The sequence below is a fragment of the Pseudophryne corroboree genome, chromosome 5 (assembly GCF_028390025.1).
Source record: "Pseudophryne corroboree isolate aPseCor3 chromosome 5, aPseCor3.hap2, whole genome shotgun sequence".
Taxonomy (NCBI): domain Eukaryota; kingdom Metazoa; phylum Chordata; class Amphibia; order Anura; family Myobatrachidae; genus Pseudophryne; species Pseudophryne corroboree.
In genome coordinates this window covers 35,558,865-35,584,275 of record NC_086448.1, presented here as the reverse complement: position 1 = coordinate 35,584,275, position 25,411 = coordinate 35,558,865, and the positions used below count along the sequence as shown (strand labels likewise).

Genomic DNA, 25,411 nt, shown 5'->3' with positions numbered 1-25,411 from the left:
GGTGCACACACTGTGGTCCTCCCAGCGCACATCAGGGTGCCTGCTGTTCAGGTGTCTGTACAGACTGCTACTCATACAAATCTGAACATGAGCACTATGCAAAAGTCTTTCACTTCAGCCACCCTCTGACCACTTTAGTACATAGTTTCCTACTCTCCCGCATTCTGCAGGAGACTCCCTGAATAGACCAGCAATCTCCCTGATTTCACCTTATCCTCATTATGCAGCTGTTAAGGGGGGTACTCACGGAGCAATCGCTGCTTAAAAATCTAAGCAATCTGACTAGATTGCTTTTATTGCTGGTGCTAGATTGGACTGCATGCAGGCTCAATCTAGCAGGTCGCTCATTTCACCCAGCGCCCCCCCCCCCCCCCCCCCCATCTCCCCCCTTCCCGTCTCCCCCCGCACGCTCAGCACACATCTCTCCCCAGATCGGCCCATGAATATGGCCCTTTACATTCTTGGGGGAAACCAAAAATCGGAGGTACATACATTCAGACAGGATCATCAGCGCCATTTCCCGGCATTGGTTATAAGGCACAATGATCCCTATGGCTACATGCGTTTTATATATGGTTTCTCGTGGCCACTAACAGTATATGGGACCTCTTGTAAAACACAATACACACATAAATCCTGCAAAATATTAGTGTCTTTTCTTCCACAAGTATCTTACTAACTTTATGGCTCATTTACATTTGGATGTAAGTCATGTTTATGACACACCTCTCAGATGTAGCGGTACACGTCCGCGCTGATAGGTGTTACTTTCACAATCTCCATGACAGGCTTTTTCAAAAGTAGGCAAGTATGCTTTAGTACCACCCTCCAACCATTTTAATGCCACCCTCTGACCACTTTAGTACCACCCTCCTTCCACTTTACTTTAGTGCCACCCTCTGACCACTAGAATACTACCCTCCAACCACTTTAGTGCCACCCTCAGACAACTTTCATTCCACCCTCCGGCCACTTTAGTACCACCCTCCAACCATTTTAATGCCACCCTCTGACCACTTTAGTACTACCCTCCAACTACTTTAGTGCCACCCTCAGACAACTTTCATTCCACCCTCTGACCACTTTAGTACCACCCTCTGACCACTATAGTACTACCCTCCAACCACTTTAGTGCCACCCTCAGACAACTTTCATTCCACCCTCTGACCACTTTAGTACCACCCTCTGACCACTATAGTAATACCCTCCAACCACTTTAGTGCCACCCTCTGATCACTTTAGTACCACCCTCCTTCCACTTTAGTGCCACCCCCTAACCACTATAGTACTTCCCTCCAACCACTTTAGTGCCACCCTCAGACAACTTTAGTACCACTCTCCGACCACTTTAGTAGTACCCTCCGAATACTATAGTACTACACTCAGACTACTTTAGTGCCACCCTCTGACCACTTTCGTACCACCGCTGACCACTTTCACACCACCCTTCGGCAACTTGAGTCTTACCCCCTGATCACTTTAGTGACACCCTTCGACCATGTTAGTGTCATTCTCAGACCACTTTAGTGTCACCCTTGGACCACTTTCATACCACCCTCCGACCACTTTAGTACCACCCACTAACCGCCTTAGTACCACCATCTGACCACTTTAGTGTCACCCCTTTCATTAAAATACACTTGTACGTTTGTCTCCTTGATAAACGTCTTACAATCCATCTCCAGTCTAGTACAATGGTTACAGCCTCTCCACTGCTACCCCCCTTCCCATTTACACAATGCCCCCTTACTTACTCCCTGCATTCTCCAGATCATCACTGTCATACATGTGTATTTATATGATGTTATTTTCCCTCCAGCCTTCAGTGAAGAAGAGGTGAACCTATGGATCAGCAGCCTGACCTGGGTGGTGTCGGACACACTGAAGTCGCCGGGTCCTCTCCAGGTTGAGAGGTAAGAACTAAGGTACAGGCCTCTCGCCATCTGTGTCACGTCCCTTACAGAGCACCATGGTCTGTGTCAGGACCATATAACCATAGGGCCTGAGCGGCACGCTGCTGCGATCTCTTTAGCATCCTATACCGTGCGGCTTTATGGTAATGCCAGCATCATCACGGAATACCGCCTGGTGCGTCTGTATACACCACCATTGCTCGACCTTCCACCGCTGCACCTGCCCTAGTAGGTGCTGATTTACCACCTGTGTATGGCCCCCAAAGTAATCGATTGAGCCTCTGAGCACGCAGACACTTCAGCCACGCTCCCATAACAAGCGTATAAGACAGACCCTCTCCGTGCGCCTGAATAGCCACCTCCCAGTGTCCTACAGGTATGGCCAACCCATTTCCAGTACATTCGCAGCTGCGCCTGTGTACGTACACACAGTGTAACGCTTGTGCTATAGGAGCTGTAGGGAGTTCCGCAAAAGCGCAGTAGTGATTGATCACTTAACTCCATCGGCACTGCACGTGACCCAGCTTCAGGCCCTAAATATAATGCACCTCACAAAGTGGTTTTATTCAGGGTTTGAAGATTTTCCCACCAAAGACATTGACTGAATGTGTCCCACCCAGGTCACGAGAGGTATTCTGAGGTAATATTACTGTTAATACCCAGATTCCTCTCTTTGGAGCCTTTCGACTATTACCCTCAGCAACCCTTCACACGGCAATGCCACATCCCTCCTGCCTTCCTCATTCACGTGTACTTGCAAATGTCTATCTGCAATAGGAACTGTCTGCTCTGGGATAATGGTGACTTATGAGACTAGGGCCCAGATTTATGGAGAGTGATACATAGCACAGTGAAAAAGTACCAGCTAAATCTGGACCTAAGGGGTACATTTACTAAGCAGTGATAAGAGCAGAGAAGTGAGCCAGTGGAGAAGTTGCCCATGGCAACCAATCAGCACTGAAGTAACATCTATAATATGCATACTATAAAACGATACAGAGCTGCTGATTGGTTGATGGGAAAATTTCTCCACTGGCTCACTTCTCCGCTCTTATCACTGCTTAGTAAATGTACCCCTAAATGACTTATGAGCAAAGCGCAATAGAATATGTTGCACTATATAAGAAACTGTAAATAAATAAAGAAATAATAAATGAGTAATCAGATTGGCTCAGCGGGGGTGGTGCGGAGGTGTGATGCATTACAGGGGGCGGGGTGGAGGCATGTCAATATATAAGAGGTGGTTCGAGGGGTGGGGCCTGGTGGCTGCGATCACGTCATCATAGCCACGCCTCCCCGCTATGTAATGCCGATATTACCAGCTTTATACAGCAGGGGGCGTGGTTATGATCACGCGATTCAGTAAAAATCTCGTAATCAGCCCCCAGCTCTATTGGCTAAGTGGGCGGCCGGGCAGTCGTGTTGCTACAATCGGGAGACTTGCCCATTCGTCTGGGGGAACGGGAGGGCCATCTGATTTTCAGGAGCCTCCCAGCTGTTCCAGGACAGTGGGCCAGTATGAATTGGAGATACAAGTCTAAGATCACCTCCCCGCTATGGCCTGTTTCTGGCCTGTTTTATTATCTCACACACCAGGGAAAACTGAAAATACCAATAATTCTACTTTCTGTCTCTGAGTAAACGTCATTTCCCTCTGACTAGAACCCTTCTAGGCTGTAAGGACAGAACACACGTCTGTATTAGCTGCTCCAAAACTCTTTCACATGCTAATGGGGGTGCGGGGGGCTTTGCAGGCGCTATAGCGGTCCTCTCCTGAATCCAGGGAGGGGAAGGCTCATGATTGGTGCAGTTGCCCTTTTCAAAAATGGCGCTGTGCCATTATGAATTTCATTCATGGCCGTGGTGAGCTAATATTGGCCAGCACGAGACAGTGGGCAGGTAGTCCGTCAGTGGAGGAGGGGCTGAGAAGAGCTCCTGAAGAGTGAAGATGCTGGTGATAGTCCTGGGAAGGCGACGGCCGTGTCAAACAGCTTAAAGGATGCCGCCCCCGTAGGAGGAAGTCGTGGGGAGCCAGCGGCCATTTAAATAACATAAAGGCCCCCCAGGTGAAGGTGCCAGGAAATAATTGATTAAAACATCAGGTGTTGTGACTTTATTTTAATATTTCGTTTACAGGGGGACTATAGGTACCAGGGCATGCTAGTACTGGTGGTTCTCCAAGTACTGGCATGTGGAGCAGGCTTGCTGGGACCTGTAGTACCACTGCAAAGGACACTATTACTGTTTACACAGTCACAAGCTATCAACCCTACACCTACCACCCAGGGGTGCAAGGGGTTCCCCGTTATTGGGAGTCCCCACTTTCCCAGTTATCCCTAGTTAGGGATGAATGCGTCGGTCAGGGTGACCCGTGAAGTGTGGCCCCTGCAGATCCAGACTTTGGATGGAACAAATCTGCAGATCACTGAAACAAATCTGTAATGTACGGACAAAGGCAGATGGATTGGGGAAACTATATTTCTCTGACGTCCTAGTGGATGCTGGGAACTCCGTAAGGACCATGGGGAATAGCGGCTCCGCAGGAGACTGGGCACAAAAGTAAAGCTTTAGGACTACCTGGTGTGCACTGGCTCCTCCCCCTATGACCCTCCTCCAAGCCTCAGTTAGATTTTTGTGCCCGGCCGAGAAGGGTGCACACTAGGGGCTCTCCTGAGCTTCTTAGTGAAAGATTAGTTTTAGGTTTTTTATTTTCAGTGAGACCTGCTGGCAACAGGCTCACTGCATCGAGGGACTAAGGGGAGAAGAAGCGAACCTGCCTGCTTGCAGCCAGCTTGGGCTTCTTGGCTACTGGACACCATTAGCTCCAGAGGGACCGAACACAGGCCCAGCCTCGGAGTCCGGTCCCAGAGCCGCGCCGCCGGCCCCCTTACAGAGCCAGAAGCAAGAAGAGGTCCGGAAAATCGGCGGCAGAAGACATCAGTCTTCACCAAGGTAGCGCACAGCACTGCAGCTGTGCGCCATTGCTCCTCATACACACCTCACACTGCAGTCACTGAGGGTGCAGGGCGCTGGGGGGGGGGCGCCCTGAGCAGCAATAAAAACACCTTGGCTGGCAAACATACATCACATATAACCCCCAGGGCTATATGGATGTATTTTAACCCCTGCCAGAATCCATAAAAATGCGGGAGAAAAGTCCGCGAAAAAGGGGCGGAGCCTATCTCCTCAGCACACTGGCGCCATTTTCTCTCACAGCTCCGTTGGAGGGAAGCTCCCTGGCTCTCCCCTGCAGTTACTACACTACAGAAAGGGGTTAAAAAAATCGAGGGGGGCACTAATTAGGCGCAGTATTAATAAAACAGCAGCTATAAGGGGAAAAACACTTCTATAAGGTTATCCCTGTATATATATAGCGCTCTGGTGTGTGCTGGCATACTCTCCCTCTCCCTCCCCAAAGGGCTAGTGGGGTCCTGTCCTCTATCAGAGCATTCCCTGTGTGTGTGCTGTGTGTCGGTACGATTGTGTCGACATGTATGAGGAGGAAAATGGTGTGGAGGCGGAGCAATTGCCTGTAATGGAGATGTCACCCCCTAGGGAGTCGACACCTGAGTGGCTGAGCTTATGGAAGGAATTACGTGACAGTGTCAGCTCTTTACAAAAGATTGATGACATGAGACAGCCGGCTACTCAGCCTGTGCCTGTCCTGGTGTCTCAAAAGCCATCAGGGGCTCTAAAACGCCCGTTACCTCAGATGGCAGATACAGACGCCGACACGGATACTGACTCCAGTGTCGACGATTAAGAGACGAATGTGACTTCCAGTAGGGCCACACGTTACATGATTGAGGCTATGGAAAATGTTTTACATATTTCTGATAATACCAGTACCACTAAAAAGGGTATTATGTTGGGTGAGAAAAAACTGCCTGTAGTTTTTCCTGCATCTGAGGAATTAAATGAAGTGTGTGATGATGCGTGGGTTTCCCCCGATAAAAACTGTTAATTCCTAAAAAGTTATTAGCATCATACCCCTTCCCGCCAGAGGATAGGGCACGTTGGGAAACACCCCCTAGGGTGGATAAAGCGCTCACACGCTTGTCTAAACAGGTGGCACTACCGTCCCCGGATACGGCCGCCCTTAAGGAACCTGCTGACAGAAAGCAGGAAAATATCCTAAAAATGTATATACACTCACACGGGTGTGATACTGCGACCAGCAATCGCCTCAGCCTGGATGTGCAGTGCTGGGGTGGCTTGGTCGGATTCCCTGACTGACAATATTGATACCCTAGATAGGGACAGTATATTACTGACTATAGAGCATTTAAAAGATGCATTTCTATATATGCGTGATGCACAGAGGGATATTTGCCGACTGGCATCAAGAGTAAGTGCGCTGTCCATTTCTGCCAGAAGAGGGTTATGGACAAGACAGTGGTCAGGTGATGCTGATTCCAAAAGGCATATGGAAGTATCGCCTTATAAAAGGGAGGAGTTATTTGGGGTAGGTCTAACAGACCTGGTGGCCACGGCAACGGCTGGGAAATCCACATTTTTACCCCAGGTAGCCTCTCAACATAAGAAGACGCCATATTATCAGGCGCAGTCCTTTAGGCCCCATAAGGGCAAGCGGGCAAAAGACTCCTCATTTCTGCCCCGTGGCAGAGGGAGAGGAAAAAGGCTGCAGCAGAAGCCATTCACAAGCTGTATTCCCAGCAGGTGATAATCAAGGTACCCCTCCTACAACAGGGAAAGGGGTATTATTCCACGCTGTTTGTGGTACCGAAGCCGGACGGCTCGGTGAGACTTATTTTAAATCTGAAATCCTTGAACACTTACATACAAAGGTTCAAATTCAAGATGGAGTCAATCAGAGCGGTGATTGCGAACCTGGAAGAAGGGGATTATATGGTGTCTCTGGACATCAAGGATGCTTATCTCCATGTCCCAATTTACCCTTCTCACCAAGGGTACCTCAGGTTTGTGGTACAGAACTGTCACTATCAGTTTCAGACGCTGCCGTTTGGTTTGTCCACGGCACCCCGGGTCTTTACCAAAGTAATGGCCGAAATGATGATACTCCTTCGAAGGAAGGGAGTTTTAGTTATCCCTTACTTGGACGATCTCCTGATAAGGGCAAGATCCAGGGAACAGTTGGTAGTCGGGGTAGCACTATCTCAAGTAGTGTTGCGGCAGCATGGTTGGATTCTCAATATTCCAAAATCGCAGCTGATCCCGACGACACGTCTTATATTCCTACGATCCTGGACACAGTCCAGAAAAAGGTGTTTCTCCCGGAGGAGAAAGCCAGATAGTTATCCGAACTAGTCAGAAACCTCCTAAAACCAGGCCAAGTGTCAGTGCATCAGTGCACAAGGGTCCTGGGAAAAATGGTGGCTTCCTACGAAGCAATTCCATTCGGCAGATTCCACGCAAGAACTTTCCAGTGGGACCTGCTGAAAAAATGGTCCGGATCGCATCTTCAGATGCATCAGCGGATAACCCTGTCACCAAAGACAAGGGTGTCTCTCCTGTGGTGGTTGCAGAGTGCTCATCTTCTAGAGGGCCGCAGATTCGGCATTCAGGACTGGGTCCTGGTGACCACGGATGCCAGCCTGCGAGGCTGGGGAGCAGTCACACAGGGAAGAAATTTCCAGGACTTGTGGTCAAGCCTGGAGACATCACTTCACATAAATATTTTGGAGCTAAGGGCCATTTACAATGCCCTAAGCCAAGCAAGACCTCTGCTTCAAGGTCAGCCGGTGCTGATCCAGTCGGACAACATCACGGCAGTCGCCCACGTAAACAGACAGGGCGGCACAAGAAGCAGGAGGGCAATGGCAGAAGCTGCAAGGATTTTTCGCTGGGCGGAAAATCATGTGATAGCATTGTCAGCAGTGTTCATTCCGGGAGTGGACAACTGGGAAGCAGACTTCCTCAGCAGGCACGACCTCCACCCGGGAGAGTGGGGACTTCACCCAGAAGTCTTCCACATGATTGTAAACCGTTGGGAAAAACCAAAGGTGGACATGATGGCGTCCCGCCTAAACAAAAAATTGGACAGGTATTGCGCCAGGTCAAGGGACCCTCAGGCAATAGCTGTGGACGCTCTGGTAACACCGTGGGTGTACCAGTCAGTGTATGTGTTCCCTCCTCTTCCTCTCATACCAAAAGTACTGAGAATTATAAGACGGAGGGGAGTAAGAACTATACTCGTGGCTCCGGATTGGCCAAGAAGGACTTGGTACCCGGAACTTCAAGAGATGCTCACGGAGGACCCGTGGCCTCTACCTCTAAGAAGGGACCTGCTCCAGCAAGGACCCTGTCTATTCCAAGACTTACCGCGGCTGCGTTTGACGGCAGGGCGGTTGAACGCCGGATCCTGAAGGAAAAAGGCATTCCGGATGAAGTCATCCCTACCCTGATCAAGCCAGGAAGGATGTAACCGCAAAGCATTATCACCGCATTTGGCGAAAATATGTTGCGTGGTGCGAGGCCAGTAAGGCCCCGATGGAGGAATTTCAACTAGGTCGATTCCTACATTTCCTGTAAACAGGAGTGTCTATGGGCCTAAAATTGGGGTCCATTAAGGTTCAAATTTCGGCCCTGTCAATTTTCTTCCAGAAAGAACTAGCTTCAGTTCCTGAAGTTCAGACGTTTGTAAAAGGGGTACTGCATATACAGCCTCCTTTTGTGCCTCCAGTGGCACCTTGGGATCTCAATGTAGTTTTGGGGTTCCTAAAGTCACATTGGTTTGAACCACTTGAATCTGTGGAGTTAAAATATCTCACATGGAAAGTGGTCATGTTGTTGGCCCTGGCCTCAGCCAGGCGCGTGTCAGAATTGGCGGGCTTTATCCTGTAAAAGCCCTTATCTGATCTTCCATTCAGACAGGGCGGAATTGAGGACTCGTCCTCATTTTCTCCCTAAGGTGGTTTCAGTGTTTCATCTGAACCAACCTATTGTGGTACCTGCGGCTACTAGTGACTTGGAGGACTCCAAGTTGTTGGACGTAGTCAGGGCCTTGAAAATATATGTTTCCAGGACGGCTGGAGTCAGAAAATCTGACTCGCTGTTTATCCTGTATGCACCCAACAAGCTGGGTGCTCCTGCTTCTAAGCAGACTATTGCTCGTTGGATTTGTAATACAATTCAGCTTGCACATTCTGTGGCAGGCCTGCCACAGCCAAAATTTGTAAAAGCCCATTCCACAAGGAAGGTGGGCTCATCTTGGGCGGCTGCCCGAGGGGTCTCGGCTTTACAACTTTGCCGAGCAGCTACTTGGTCAGGGGAAAACACGTTTGCTAAATTCTACAAATTTGATACCCTGGCTGAGGAGGACCTGGAGTTCTCTCATTCGGTGCTGCAGAGTCATCCGCACTCTCCCGCCCGTTTGGGAGCTTTGGTATAATCCCCATGGTCCTTACGGAGTTCCCAGCATCCACTAGGACGTCAGAGAAAATAAGAATTTACTTACCGATAATTCTATTTCTCGTAGTCCGTAGTGGATGCTGGGCGCCCATCCCAAGTGCGGATTGTCTGCAATACTTGTATATAGTTATTGTTAACTAAATCGGGTTATTGTTGTGAGCCATCTATCCAGAGGCTCCTCTGTTATCATGCTGTTAACTGGGTTCAGATCACAAGTTGTACGGTGTGATTGGTGTGGCTGGTATGAGTCTTACCCGGGATTCATAAATCCATCCTTATTGTGTACGCTCGTCCGGGCACAGTATCCTAACTGAGGCTTGGAGGAGGGTCATAGGGGGAGGAGCCAGTGCACACCAGGTAGTCCTAAAGCTTTACTTTTGTGCCCAGTCTCCTGCGGAGCCGCTATTCCCCATGGTCCTTACGGAGTTCCCAGCATCCACTACGGACTACGAGAAATAGAATTATCGGTAAGTAAATTCTTATTATATCTGGGGGGGAAATCACAGGATCTGAGAAATAATAACTGGTGACTGGTGATGTATGTACTTCACACACAGATGTATATCGAGGTGGGCGATAAGAGTGCAAAGGTGGAATTCCACTGAATAATAATATTGATTTTCCCGGAGTGTGTGCTCAGCGCCCGGCCGGTGACATTCCAGCCTCTGTGACACAACAGATGCACTCGTATGATGCCAGCTGCCTCGTACCTGGGAGCAATGAATGAATAACTCCCATAGTGCCCTCTAGAGGTGTATGTAGGCACGGGTTAGGGTTGCGGCATCCCGGCGGCCAGGATCCGGTGTAGGTATGCTGACTGGCAGGATTCTGACTGCCAGTCACCTGACTACGTCCCATAGGCATGTGTGTGTTGTTCCAGCTGAAGAAGAAATAGGCCGGTCATTGTAATCATAAATGGATGTCTGCGTCACCTTGATTTCTCTCTAACTGCCCCGGTCCTCCTGAATGCCCTCCCGCACTCAGTCAGGCACCCGCCCAGCTTCCTAGCCTTCTAACACACCCTTATACATGGTTCTTCACCCAAGCCTACCCATCATCCTGATATCCCAGCCTCTGCAATCCCCAACTCTACTCTCCTCTCTCTTAGCACATCTACGATCAGTTTCTCTGACGTGGGGGGGACGCCCAGCACAGGGCTAGTCCGACCCGCATGTCAGGCCCTGGCAGGCGGCTACCCGCCACGTTTTGGGTCGCAGCAATGTTCCTGGCATGTCCCCTTCCACCCCGCGACCGACAGGCAGAGGCGATCGCACCAGTGAGATGCTTTCTCATCTCACTGGATGTGGAGGCTTCCCGTGCGCACAACGCTTAGGGCTTCAGAATGCGATCGATGTCGGTGCAGCAATCGGCTCTGAATTAGGCCCCTTATTTGTCTGCTGTAGTCACTCTGCAATGTAGATCTTGTGAGCGCCATCTTTTCCCCACTGTGGCCTTTGCGTAATGTAATCTGTGAACTATAATTATGCGTGATTTCATCTACACGTGTGATTGCAGAGGCCTAACGGGGCTGTAACGGGCTGTAACTGGGATATGACTGGGATGTAAGAGGGCTAAATATTTCGCATTCTGTATAGGTACCTGCAAGTGCTGATGATGACGCTGAGGCCCATAATGTATAACACTCTACACGCTCGTATCTCTCTAGCGACACGTAATTTACACAATCCCGTTTAGGAGACAGATTTTTTGGTGAATATGAAGAATGTTTCCTTTATAAATGATAAATCGCTCCCAATGGCTGTAATCTAGGTCCTTCTCTCCTATAGGTGGCTCCATAAGCAGTTTGAGGCCATGGACCGTGCACGGGACGGAAGGTAATGTCGCTGAGTACTGTAGTATTTTCACAATTGTCATTACTGTACTTCTTGTCTTCTAGCTCATATTCCACAACATGACGCCACAGTCACAGAGTAACAGTAAGACCTTGTAGTGTTTTGTGCTTCCCCTAAATGAACATCTACTGAGTTAAACATCCGGAGATAATATAAAACACCGTAATGACAGTTACTGTTCTAGGGTTCTTTCGATGATTGATGCTGGTCACATAGCGGCTGATTCAGACTTGGTAGCTGTAGAATTGGAGAGGAGCTTAACTCAAACCTACATTTCAGTGTAAATTGGAAGCTGCATGTAAAAGCAGCCAGTATTTACCCTGTACGCAGTATTTCACCCTGTATGCAGAAGATAAATGTATTTGCCCTCCCTTAAATTGCAGCATGGTTTGTTCCAAGTGCAAAGTTGGTTGGTTGCTTTTTGCCCCTTTGCTTTCAACACAGAATGAGGCCCAAAATTTTCAGTTCAGAGCTTTCCAATTTTCTCAACTCACCTCTGTCTTTCTCCAAAAGTCCCAGCTCACCTCTGTCCTTCTCCAAAGGTCCCAGCTCACATCTGTTCTCCCCCAAAGGTCCCAGATCACCTCTATCCTTCTCCAAAGGTCCGAGCTCACCTCTGTCCTTCTCCAAAGGTCCCAGCTCACATCTGTTCTCCTCCAAAAGGTCACAGCTCACCTCTGCCCTCCTCCAAATGTTCCAGCTTACCTATATCCTTCTCCAAAGGTCCCAGCTCAGCTCTGTTCGTCCCCAAAGGTCCCAGCTCACCTCAATCCTTCTCCAAAGGTCTTATCTTCCCTTTTTCCTTCTCCAAAGGTCCCAGCTCACATCTGTCCTCCTCCAAATGCCCCGGCTCCCCTCTGTCCTTCTCCAAAGGTCCCAGCTCACCTCTTTTCTTCTACAAAAGGTCTCATCTTACCACTTTCCGTCTCCAAAGGTCCCAGCTCACCTCTGTCCACCCCCAAAGGTCGTATCTTTCCTCTTTCCTTCTCCAGAAGTCCCAGCTCACCTCTGTCCTCCCCAAAGGCCCCAGCTCCTCTCTATCCTTCTCCAAAGATCCCGGCTCACCTCTGTCCTCCTCCAAAGGTCCCAGCTCACTTCTGTCTTTCTCCAAACGTCCCAGCTCACCTCTGTCCTTCTCCAAAGGTCCCAACTCAGCTTTGTCCTCCTAAAAAGGTCCCAGCTCACCGCTGTCCTTCTCCAAAGGTCCCAGGCTCCCAGCTCACCACTATCCTCCTCCAAAGATCTCATTTTCCCTCTGTCCTCCTCCAAAGGTCCCAGCTCCTTTCTTTCCTCCTACAAAGGTCTTAGCTCACTTCCGTCTCCCTACATACAGTAGGTCCCAGCTCACCTTAATCTTTCCTCAAGTGTGCATAGCAAAGAGTCTATTCTGAGTTATAGAAATGAGAAGAATGGGTCAAGGGGGACCTTGGGATGACCTGTGACATATGTTGGGTGTAACCTAGGACAGTGGGTTGTTCCCTAATCCCAGATAGATCTAGGAAAATGTAGAAAATATTCAGGTGATATTGATACAATTTAATGTGATATTAATACTATTTTGTCCATGTACCTAGCTCACAAGCATTACATTGCATTAAAAACAATATACTTGCAGCCAACAGTAAAACTGTGAGTTATTGCTGCAGTGTGCATAATTAATGCAGAGCTGGAACATAAGTATGGAACACAAGGTGCTCGTTTCTGTAGGCGATGCTGTAAATGTGCAGTGTGACTGTTATATATAAAGTCCACTTTCCTACACCCTCAGATCTCCGGTTGCATTGTTGGATTGGGAAGGTCAAACATCTCAGCTATTTCTCTATCGATCTATTGTGAGAAATAAAGGTGACTGGCATGTACAGGGTACAATGAGAAAGGTCTGAAGAATCAAAGTACCTTAATGTTTCTTGGTAATGGCAGAAAGGATGAATCTTTAGATTGCAAGCTCTCTGTGCAAGGACCTATTCTCACATAATGTCTGCACACCCATTTCTGGTTTTCTTTGCCCTAAATCTGCCCTGGGTTTTAGTTACCCCATTGCATGGGATATGTACTCCATGTTGGCTGGAATTCCATAAATGAAATCTTAATCCAACATATTACTTGGGGTCCAATATTCAATATGATTGAACGGTGCCCCTAAATGCTGTGAGCATTGGCGATGCCCTGACTAGGTAAGAAATACTGTGCATTAATAAGCCTTATTGGCCAAGGTATGATTATGAGGGTACTGCAGAATAAAAGGATGTGTATATATTTATATACGGTGATAACTAACAGGCTGCACTGTTATATTACACAGGACTCATGCAATTTATTGAAATCCACCTAAACTTGATTTATACTTTGGGGTGGAATTAATCAGTAAATTGAAAAATTTTGAAAAACAAAACATGGGATGGACTTTCACGGAAATGTGGCAGTGAACACGGAGTAACATTGGGCTTATTTTCTAGTAAACAGAGCTGTTGCCTGAAATCCAAGGCAAGGTACAACAATGCAAATAAGCTTCCTGTGACCGTGTTTGAACTAGTGCGAGTTCCTTCCTTGTGAACCCTGCAATTACCAGCTGTGTGGAACAAACATCAGTCACAAACCTAGTAAACAAAACAGCGCCATTATAAATGAGGTAGTCAGTAGCACAGGGAAGGCGGATGGGGAGTGGGTCATTGCATCTCCAGTTACACAGGAGCATCGAGTCTTATCTTAGGCGCAGCCTATTCTAGAAAGAGGTCACTGCCAACATAACCACTGATATTATTATTATAAAGGAAGTCACTCCTAATGTGATACAATGGAAGGCCTGGCTATGAAGGGTTATGAGGTAAATGTGTTGGTTGGCATGACAACCCAAGCAATGCCTGATGGGGTATGTGTCATTGGTTCAACCACACTTAGGTTGACAGTGCAGTAGGTCGACAGGGTTGCTAGGTCGACGTGCTCTATATGTCGACATGTGCTAGGTCGACATGAAAAAAGTTGACATGAGTTTTTTTGAGAAAAAAAAAATTGGTGTCGTTTTCTTCGTAGAGTGACCGAGAACCCCAATTAGTGCACCGTGTCCCCTCGCATGGCGGGCAAGGCGCCTCGCTCCGCTACCACTGCGCTCGGCACGAGTTACCGTTCCCAATTGTAGTCCACGTGGATCGTAAAGTATGAAAAAGTTTAAAAAAATTAAGAAATTGTGAAAAGCTCATGTCGACCTTTTTCATGTCGACCTAGCACATGTCGACATATAGACCATGTCGACTTAGCAACCCCGTTGACCTACTGCATGTCGACCAATAGTGGTCGACCTGACTGTTGACCTAATGACTGTCGACAGATGTGTCCTCATACATAGTTGCTGTTGTCCCGCCAAACAGAGCTTCTCGGCGCGCCAGCTCCTACGAGACCCTGCTAGCGCCGGGTATCTCTTTACCTGAAAATGCATCTTAGTCGCAATGTGATGCAACTAGGGCAGTACGGATGGTGTAATGGTTAGCATTACTGCCTCACAGCACTATGGTCATGGGTTCCATTGCGACCATGGCCCTAACTGTGTGGAGTTTGTATATTCTCCCCGTGCTTGCTTGGGCTTCCTCCCACAATCCAAAAATATACGGGATCAGTATGAGATCCCGGCATTCAAAAGACCGACGCCGGAACCCGCTGACAGGGGTGAGTAAGGGGTGTTCTCCCCTCACGTCTCCTTTCTCTGCACGTCTGACGTCATACACACGTGTGTCACGACTGGTCACACGCACAGTACTGCAGGACTGGACACACAGGCATGCACTGGAGCCAGCACCCAACAGCTGTGTAATCACTGACAGCCTGCCGGAAGTATTCAGCCAGGCAAGCGCTCGGACAGTTTAGTCAGAGCTCGCGGTCCATCATAAATGCCCTTTATACAACCTTACCGACGGGCCCTCTGGGACCAGAAGGGCCCCCCTCCCGGGACCCACAAGCCCCTAAACAGCAGCGTTAGTTGCCTTGTCAATCCGCTACTACTAATTTCCCCTTGTGCTTCGCATACAGGCTCAGTCGCACACAAATATAGAAGTGTCGCAGGTCAAATTACTCAGCACAGTCTCCGCTGCAACTAAGATGCATTTTCAGCAAAAAAAAGACACCCAACGCTAGCAGCAGCGTCTCACGTGACCTGGCGGCTCATCGCTGTATGGTGTACTGCGCGAAGATGTATGAGGACGCATCTGGACCTAACTGCTCACAGAAACTATGCTGGTGTATGAGATATCTTCTTCCTATGTTGGATAATAAAGCACCATCCATTCAGCACATCTTACGGCTTTGCGTAGTGTAGATGTCTCCAGTAACTTAATGCAGACTTGTGCGTATCTGGCATGTATTAATCACTGGAGAGGAGGAACCGGGGCAAGAAGGAGCGTCTCACATAGGCTGAGCACAGTCACACAAGCCCGAGCCCAGATAATTATTCCCCCCACCCCTCTTGGCGCCATTTGTTACCAGTAGAATAGTTTCCATACTATCCCCATGTATGTACTGTGAAATCACCGTAGACTGATGTACTGAACGGCTGAATAATATTTTGCTTGGTGGAATGAGGCGGTTTGGCCGCTATAGGCACTGCCCTATTGCATTCTTTGGCATATACTTAATGCTGACAGTGACTGATGGTAAAAATATGAAATGTGAAGACACATGAGTTTTCAGGGCGAGTCCTATCCACGCGTTTTACCGGGTAATTCCAGAAAAGCTAAATGAATATATAGACCCTGATTTTGGAGCGTGAGATATCAGTGCGCAGCTCAGTGTTAATGGGGCACAGATATAACGTGGCAGAAGGCACCGCGTCACTTTTTGTGTAGCGAGCTTGCACCCACGCCACATAAACAGGAAGCCTGACAGGAGGAGATAGGAGTCTGGGACAGGAAGGGGAAAGAATCCAGCTCAGGAAATGGTGTCATCGAGCTGTGGATGGCTCATGATTCATCCTCCATTTGCTGAGTGCTGGGCCGCATGGACCTGTCTGACAAGAGTCCTATTTTGACCTAAAAAATAAGTCCCTCAGGCCTATGTGATGATTGGGGCATATTATAGATCCGGGTTAGGCACCAGCTTCCGTAACATAAACACATAGGGAATATTTGCATGTCAGAAAGGTTTTATTGTGCCACCTGAAACCCGCTTAATATTTGCCTATTCTCCTGAATTTCGGTGAGTCAACATGGACGCCTGGGAGAAGAGGTCGCCATTCAGCATCCCCACCTCTCTGTAGTGAAATGGGCAGGAAAGTAGGGGGCATGATGATGTAATTCTCAGCGAATCACGTCATTATGGCTGTGCAAAGGGTCATGAATTGCATCGTATGAGGGGAGGGGCCATGGGCCCTCATTCCGAGTTGTTCGTTCACTAGCAGATTTTAGCAGCATTGCACACGCTAGGCCGCCGCCCTCTGGGAGTGTATCTTAGCTTAGCAGAATTGCAAAAGAAAAATTAGCAGAATTGCGAATAGAAAATTCTTAGCAGTTTCTGAGTAGCTCGAGACTTACTCCTACACTGCGATCAGCTCAGCCCATTTCGTTCCTAGTTTGACGTCACAAACACGCCCTGCGTTCGGCCAGCCACTCCCCCGTTTCTCCAGACACTCCCGCATTTTATCCTGGCACGCCTGCGTTTTTCCGCACACTCCCAGAAAATGGTCAGTTTCCGCCCAGAAACACCCACTTCCTGTCAGTCACACTCCGATCACTTCAACGATGAAAATTCTTTGTTCGGACGTGAGTAACTCTACTAAGTTTTGTGCTAAAATACTTAGCGCATGCGCACTGCGTACCATGCACATGCGCATTTTTGCCTTAATCGATCCGTTGCGAAAATCGGCAACGAGCGAACAACTCGGAATGACCCCCATGATTCGCCTCAATACATGGACTTATGTGATGTACTTAGAATTGTATTTTTCTCCAAAAGTGAACTGGAAAGTGCAAAAAGGAGAAATACTGTGGGATGAGTCTCTTATAGGATGGGGAAAAGTCCAGTCCATTTTTGCAGGGAAAATAAATCTGTACGCCCTCCTGCTATTCAGGGGCCACCCACCCCACTAAATGCACCATCACCACTAGATCTTATTTAAATACAGAAATCCAGCTGTTCAAAGCCACAATTCTTTGCAGCATTTCATAGCGGGGGCGGGGCTAGAATGACATGATTGATTTTTATCGCTTTCAAACAAATGGAAATCAATTTAAATCAGTGTTGTATTTCCAGGGCTAAAACACACATGTATGTACTGACATTTAAAAACTTATATATATATATATATATATATATATATATATATATATTGTAAAAAAACTCCCCAGAAACCCAACATCGATTGAGATGATTTAAAATCGATATATTTATTTGAAAATCGGCCTTAAGTAAATATACCCTTAAGACGTGCTTAAAAGGCCTGCGGATATTACAGTGAGGTGTCTCTTTCATTGATCAAATGTGTTTATATAATTTACCACTGAGATTAAGGGGCAGATGAGTCTTGGAGAGTGAAAAGTGGAGAGAGAGAGATAAAGTACCAGCCAATCAGCTATTAACTTCATATTACATGCTGTGTTTGAGAAATGACAGTTAAGAGCTGATTGGTTGGCACTATATCTCTCTCCACTTTATCTCTCCCCTAGCCTGGATATAACCCGCTTTGTAATTACGTTGTAGCATCACCATGAAGGATCTGAAAGCTCTGCTCCCCCACATTAATTACCGGGTGCCGAACATGAGATTCCTGCGCGACAAACTGCAGGTAAGTGACCCCTACGACTTCTCTACATCCGTATCGTACATTCATCCTGTCGTACATTCAGCTGTTTAGCAGAAAGGCAACATCTGATTAGTTGCTATGGGTTACAGCATGTTTGCATTTATTAGCCGTATCACAAATACAGAAACTTCTTTTAGCTGCTAAACTACTAGCCTGTAAAATAAACCCTTAGGAGATAATGATATGGGATAGATTTGTAATCGGCCCCCTGCAATTCCTCGTATCCCTGTCTGATGTGTGGATGCAGGAAAATATATATATAAATATATATATATATATCTATATATATATCTATCTATCTTAATCTCCTTTACCCCTCTCTCACGTCCAGGAGATCGAGGCCCGCAGCGAGCTGAGTTTCCTGCACTTTGTCCTATTCTACAAGAACCTGATGTTTGACGCTCAGAAATCAGTAAGTGTCTGTCCTGCATTAATATGCTGCAAGCTCCCCGGCTTACCACCTTCCCCAGAACAAGACTGAAATGTTAATTTACTTTCAGGGACAATAGGTTATTGTGTTGCTGCCAGGGACAGTGGGACTGTTTATTGGAGCGTAGGAGAGGAAATTGGACCCTGGCCTCTGGCAGTGGTCTGGTAGGCGGACGACGCACCTGAGGGGGGTCAGTACAGATCCCATAGACAGATCCCAGTCATTCGTCTACTAATATTTATACATATGAACGCAGAACACTAATTTAATTATTGTGCAGGACATTGTTTTACTAATTCCTAGAGTTTGGTATCCCAACTCTGTGTCCGCCCCATCATGTGCAATCATAAGCCTAAGTCCTATCCCTGGCAGCCTGCCTATAGATGTACCCACTGGGATCCGTAATTTAATTTATTTTAATGCTGTAGAACAAAATGCATGTACAAAACGCTGGTGTCAGTATGTGACAGATTTATGCGTTGTACTTTTGTCTCTAGATCATTGAGCAGCTGGAGTTATCGTTCCCCTTACGGTGAGTTACAGATCTCTACACAGTCCGTCAGGAGGTGTCATTCTCTGTTAGAAAAGGGATACACCAATAAGGACGCCATAAGAACACAAAGTAATCTTTATTGGATCATGATGTCACGTTGATGTCACGGAAGGACGGTATTTTTTCCATTGAATTTTTTGGACACAATTGGAACATTTTATGAAAATATAATTGCAGAATATCACCTGAAAAACGTCCACAAATACTATGGATCCCCTGAATATCACATCAGATATCTAGAATTCTCCATGCAACCCCCATAGTTTACTAAGCTACATCTCCTGATATACTCTGTGCTGCGGGGGACACTGCTCCTCCCATTCACCCCCAGCTCGTATGGCATTGGCCATAGAAGCCTATCGCCTACGGTTCGCAAGGATCCCTCCCTAGTACAGTCCGCCACACACGTTTAATCAGCAGACATCTCATGGGCAGTAGCGCAACTGGCTCCCGAACCTGCAAGTAAGAGGATCGCAGTATAAGTCGGCGCCCCTTATTTCTTATTGCAGCAATAAGCAGTGACAAGAAATGATAATTAACCGGAAACATTCCCGATAATAAACTAATATTCCCCTTAGACTCTAAGGGGGGAATTCAAATGTTTGAAAAGTCGGTTGGGTGTCTGTTTTTTTCCTGTCTATTAGATAGGAAAAAACAGACACCCAACTGACTTTTCAAACAATTGAATCTCCCCCCTTAAGTTACATTTTGTTGTGTTGAAAAATGCTATGGAAAATATTCAAGACTTTTGGGATATCACCATGGCAGCCAACAAATATTATTTCGCGTTTTCTTGGTGTCTTCAAAAGTCAGAGGTGGGCGTAGCTGTTATGTATAATTTATAGTCTGGTTTATAGGCTTCATAGTTTCCTGACAACAGAGACCTGGAAGTGTGATTTCAATATTTGATACCTTAGGCCTATTCTTGTGGTATGTCCAGCTAGCAGGTGTAACCCTGCACCTTGGCAAAATCGTATTGTCCTTCAGGTAAATGGGGGGGAGGGGGGGGGGGCAGTTTATAAGTTTATCTTTGTGCCACATTTAGAGTCGGGAGACTGTTTGATACCGCTGCCCTGTATGTATTGACTATATATAAAAGCAGTATTTTTACCCTAACCTTCAGCCGATTGGCTCCTAACATTATACGCGATTACGCGGCCCTGTGAAATATTCACTGTAAGGAACCCTCATCCTGTCACACTCTCTGTTCCGCTGCAGAAATGTTGATCGTCCGTCGTTGTGTCAGATCTCGCTGTACGACTTTCAGCGCTTCCTCCAGTTTGACCAGAAGGTAGGTACTATACACGGAGAGACTAAGTTGGGGGAGATTTATCAAAGCTTGGAGAGAGAGGTCCAGTAGAGAGAGATAAAGATACTGCCTCAGAAAGTATTTTTGGTACTGAAAATCCCCAGACGTCAGTCAGTCTGTACGGCACATTGGGGGAGATTTATCAAAGCTTGGAGGGAGATAAAGTGGAGAGAGATAAAGTACCAACCAATCAGCTCCTAACAGCCATGCTACAGGCCGTTTTTGAGAAATGACAGTGAGGAGCTGATTATTTGGCACTTTATACAGTATCTCCATTTGATCTCTCTCCATTCTTTGATAAATCTCCCCCAATGTTCTATACAGGCTGACTGACATCTGTGGATTCCCAAAAAACTGGTGGCATCAGGGGTGGCGTCAGGAATGTCGCTGTTTCCTTGTGAAATGATGAACATTGGTTCAGCCCACAAAATGGCGGCCACCGCATCATGTAGAGCGCAGACAGCGGATAAATGTTTCATCTGTTAGTGAAGACTTTCAGGGTAGAATATGTATGTAGGTAAATGCCGGCTCACACCACGTGTCCAGTGCCGGACTGGTCCACAGGGGATCAGGTGAAACTCCCGGTGGGCCCCACTGCCTGTGGGCCCTCCTCCTCCTTTAGGGATCAGGTTCCAGACTCTACCCTAGTGCACTTAAATTATGCATTATACATCTGTTACATTATACTTCCCAGAATATGGATTATTATATATTTACCAAGGGGAACAGAACATGTACTCTGTAATAGTTAGCCAAACCTCTGTGGTAGCTGGCCAGCCCCAGTGGAGCCTGGCCACACCCCTAAGCATAGGCCCCTACAACAGCATTTCCCCCGTGGGCCCTTCATGCCCCAGTCCGACACTGCAAGAGTTGTCTATTGTGTCACGTATGTTACTCAGTACAGATGTGTGATGTCTGCACTACGATCATCAGATAACACATGTATATCACATGTGTACTCCAGATGCACAATACTTACAGAGGGCTGAGAGGTCCTGTACATTGACATAACACTGACAGCAGATACCGCCTGCGGAGTACTGGGCGTAATTCAGAGATGTGAGCAGCGGTTTCCGTACATCTCTGATGCTTGTTATACTGCGTATGTGCAGATGGGGTCCTGCGTGGTTGGGCGCAGTGCAGCTGCAGACATCAGGTGAGTGAGCGGCTGCAGCTGTTTGGGGGCAGGGCATTTACAAAGCGGATTTGTGTCAGCCCCTTTATGTAGGCGTGCCGAGGTCAGGGTCTGCGACCTCTGACACAGCGTCACAGGCCCCCGCAGCATGATAACACCGGCCATCCTGTGTGACCTGAGGGTGACCAATGTTTATGCAGATGATCCGATGATGGGTCTGTGGACGCAGCAGCAGAGCACAAAGGCCGGCAGTGACCGCCATTCTACTACAGACATGTTTTAGCCCAGCTGCTGAGTACAATGATGCTATAGCGTCCTTCTCTGAATCAGGCTCATTATCCGTTACCACGTGCTAAGATACTTCATTTTGTGTAATTTTTTAGTCTGGAGTCTCATATCACTATACTATATACTGTAACTCTCAGTCTGTGGCTTCCTGCTGCCTCCATTCCCTCCTCACATCATATCACTGCCCTGTCACATGCAGCCCTGTCCTCACTGACACATCACTCATCTCCTGATATACTCTGTGCTGCTGGGGACCCTGCTCCTCCCACTATATAACTCTCAGTCTGTGACTTCCTGCTGCCTCCATTCCCTCCTCACATCATATCACTGCCCTGTCACATGCAGCCCTGTCCTCACTGACACATCACTCATCTCCTGATATACTCTGTGCTGCTGGGCACCCTGCTCCTCCCACTATATAACTCTGTCTGTGGCTTCCTGCTGCCTCCATTGCCCTTCTCACATCATATCACTGCCCCTGTCACATGCAGCCCTGTCCTCACTGACACATCACTCATCTCCTGATATACTCTGTGCTGCTGGGGACCCTGTTCCTCCCACTATATAACTCTGTCTGTGGCTTCCTGCTGCCTCCATTGCCCTTCTCACATCATGTCACTGCCCCTGTCACATACAGTCCTGTCCTCACTGACACATCACTCATCTCCTGATATACTCTGTGCTGCTGGGGACCCTGCTCCTCCTCCCACTATATAACTCTCGGTCTGTGGCTTCCTGCTGCCTCCATTCCCTCCTCACATCATGTCACTGCCCCTGTCACATGCAGCCCTGTCCTCACTGACACGTCACTAATCTCCTGATATACTCTGTGCTGCCTGGGGACCCTGCTCCTTCCACTATATAACTCTCAGTCTGTGGCTTCCTGCTGCCTCCATTCCCCTCCTCACATCATGTCACTGCCCCTGTCACATGCAGCCCTGTCCTCACTGACACATCACTCATCTCCTGATATACTCTGTTCTGCTGGGGACCCTGCTCATCCCACTATATAACTCTCAGTCTGTGGCTTCCTGCTGACTCCATTCTCCTCCTTACATCATGTCACTGCCCCTGTCACATGCAGCCCTGTCCTCACTGACACATCACTCATCTCCTGATATACTCTGTGCTGCAGGGGACCCTGCTCCTCCCACTATATAACTCTCAGTCTGTGGCTTCCTGCTGCCTCCATTGCCCTCCTCACATCATGTCTCTGCCCCTGTCACATGCAGCCCTGTCCTCATTGACACCTCACTCATCTCCTGATATACTCTGTGCTGCTGGGGACCCTGCTCCTCCCACTATATAACTCTCAGTCTGTGGCTTCCTGCTGACTCCATTCTCCTCCTCACATCATGTCACTGCCCCTGTCACATGCAGCCCTGTCCTCACTGACACATCACTCATCTCCTGATATACTCTGTGCTGCAGGGGACCCTGCTCCTCCCACTATATAACTCTCAGTCTGTGGCTTCCTGCTGCCTCCATTGCTCTCCTCACATCATGTCACTGCCCCTGTCACATACAGTCCTGTCCTCACTGACACATCACTCATCTCCTGATATACTCTGTGCTGCTGGGGACCCTGCTCCTCCTCCCACTATATAACTCTCGGTCTGTGGCTTCCTGCTGCCTCCATTCCCTCCTCACATCATATCACTGCCCTGTCACATGCAGCCCTGTCCTCACTGACACATCACTCATCTCCTGATATACTCTGTGCTGCTGGGGACCCTGCTCCTCCCACTATATAACTCTGTCTGTGGCTTCCTGCTGCCTCCATTGCCCTTCTCACATCATGTCACTGCCCCTGTCACATACAGTCCTGTCCTCACTGACACATCACTCATCTCCTGATATACTCTGTGCTGCTGAGGACCCTGCTCCTCCTCCCACTATATAACTCTCGGTCTGTGGCTTCCTGCTGCCTCCATTCCCTCCTCACATCATATCACTGCCCCTGTCACATGCAGCCCTGTCCTCACTGACACATCACTCATCTCCTGATATACTCTGTGCTGCTGGGGACCCTGTTCCTCCCACTATATAACTCTGTCTGTGGCTTCCTGCTGCCTCCATTGCCCTTCTCACATCATGTCACTGCCCCTGTCACATACAGTCCTGTCCTCACTGACACATCACTCATCTCCTGATATACTCTGTGCTGCTGGGGACCCTGCTCCTCCTCCCACTATATAACTCTCGGTCTGTGGCTTCCTGCTGCCTCCATTCCCTCCTCACATCATGTCACTGCCCCTGTCACATGCAGCCCTGTCCTCACTGACACGTCACTAATCTCCTGATATACTCTGTGCTGCCTGGGGACCCTGCTCCTTCCACTATATAACTCTCAGTCTGTGGCTTCCTGCTGCCTCCATTCCCCTCCTCACATCATGTCACTGCCCCTGTCACATGCAGCCCTGTCCTCACTGACACATCACTCATCTCCTGATATACTCTGTTCTGCTGGGGACCCTGCTCATCCCACTATATAACTCTCAGTCTGTGGCTTCCTGCTGACTCCATTCTCCTCCTTACATCATGTCACTGCCCCTGTCACATGCAGCCCTGTCCTCACTGACACATCACTCATCTCCTGATATACTCTGTGCTGCAGGGGACCCTGCTCCTCCCACTATATAACTCTCAGTCTGTGGCTTCCTGCTGCCTCCATTGCCCTCCTCACATCATGTCACTGCCCCTGTCACATGCAGCCCTGTCCTCATTGACACCTCACTCATCTCCTGATATACTCTGTGCTGCTGGGGACCCTGCTCCTCCCACTATATAACTCTCAGTCTGTGGCTTCCTGCTGACTCCATTCTCCTCCTCACATCATGTCACTGCCCCTGTCACATGCAGCCCTGTCCTCACTGACACATCACTCATCTCCTGATATACTCTGTGCTGCAGGGGACCCTGCTCCTCCCACTATATAACTCTCAGTCTGTGGCTTCCTGCTGCCTCCATTGCTCTCCTCACATCATGTCACTGCCCCTGTCACATACAGTCCTGTCCTCACTGACACATCACTCATCTCCTGATATACTCTGTGCTGCTGGGGACCCTGCTCCTCCTCCCACTATATAACTCTCGGTCTGTGGCTTCCTGCTGCCTCCATTCCCTCCTCACATCATATCACTGCCCCTGTCACATGCAGCCCTGTCCTCACTGACACGTCACTAATCTCCTGATATACTCTGTGCTGCCTGGGGACCCTGCTCCTTCCACTATATAACTCTCAGTCTGTGGCTTCCTGCTGCCTCCATTCCCCTCCTCACATCATGTCACTGCCCCTGTCACATGCAGCCCTGTCCCAGTGGCGGATCTTGCCACGGGCAAGCAGGACTTTTGCCCGGGGCGCCGCCTTCCGGAGGGCGCTGGCGCCCTCCGGAGGGCGCCGCACCGTGGCAAGATCCGCCACTGCTGCCCACTGTGTCCCTGTCCGCCTCCGCTGCCGTCCCCGTCCCGATCCCCGTCCCCGTCCGCCTCCTGAAGGGAACTAGACGCTATGCGTCTAGTTTCCCTTCCTGGAGAGTAACTTTGCTGAGCAGTGCGCGATGACGTCATCGCGCACCGCACAGCAAAGGTCCTCTCTACGAAGGGAACTAGACTCATAGCGTCTAGTTTCCCTTCGTGGAGAGGACCTTTTGCTGTGCGGTGCGCGATGACGTCATCGCGCACCGCTCAGCATTCAAGCGGCGCTTTTAATGTACAGGGGGCGTAATTGACCACGCCCCCTGTATTAGGCCAC

At 48.5% G+C, this 25,411-nt stretch overlaps 1 protein-coding gene across 1 annotated transcript in view; it reads left to right on the top strand.

The window, feature by feature from the left end:
- The window catches only part of LOC134927147 (1-phosphatidylinositol 4,5-bisphosphate phosphodiesterase gamma-1-like), a 150,170-nt gene that overhangs the window by 82,782 nt on the left and 41,977 nt on the right, over positions 1 to 25,411 (top strand). The window contains exons 3-8 of the mRNA XM_063921215.1: positions 1,820 to 1,913; positions 11,093 to 11,140; positions 17,840 to 17,924; positions 18,274 to 18,354; positions 18,870 to 18,904; positions 20,144 to 20,216. Of these exons, the coding sequence (XP_063777285.1) occupies positions 1,820 to 1,913; positions 11,093 to 11,140; positions 17,840 to 17,924; positions 18,274 to 18,354; positions 18,870 to 18,904; positions 20,144 to 20,216 (416 nt within the window). The remainder of the gene's footprint in view (positions 1 to 1,819; positions 1,914 to 11,092; positions 11,141 to 17,839; positions 17,925 to 18,273; positions 18,355 to 18,869; positions 18,905 to 20,143; positions 20,217 to 25,411) is intronic.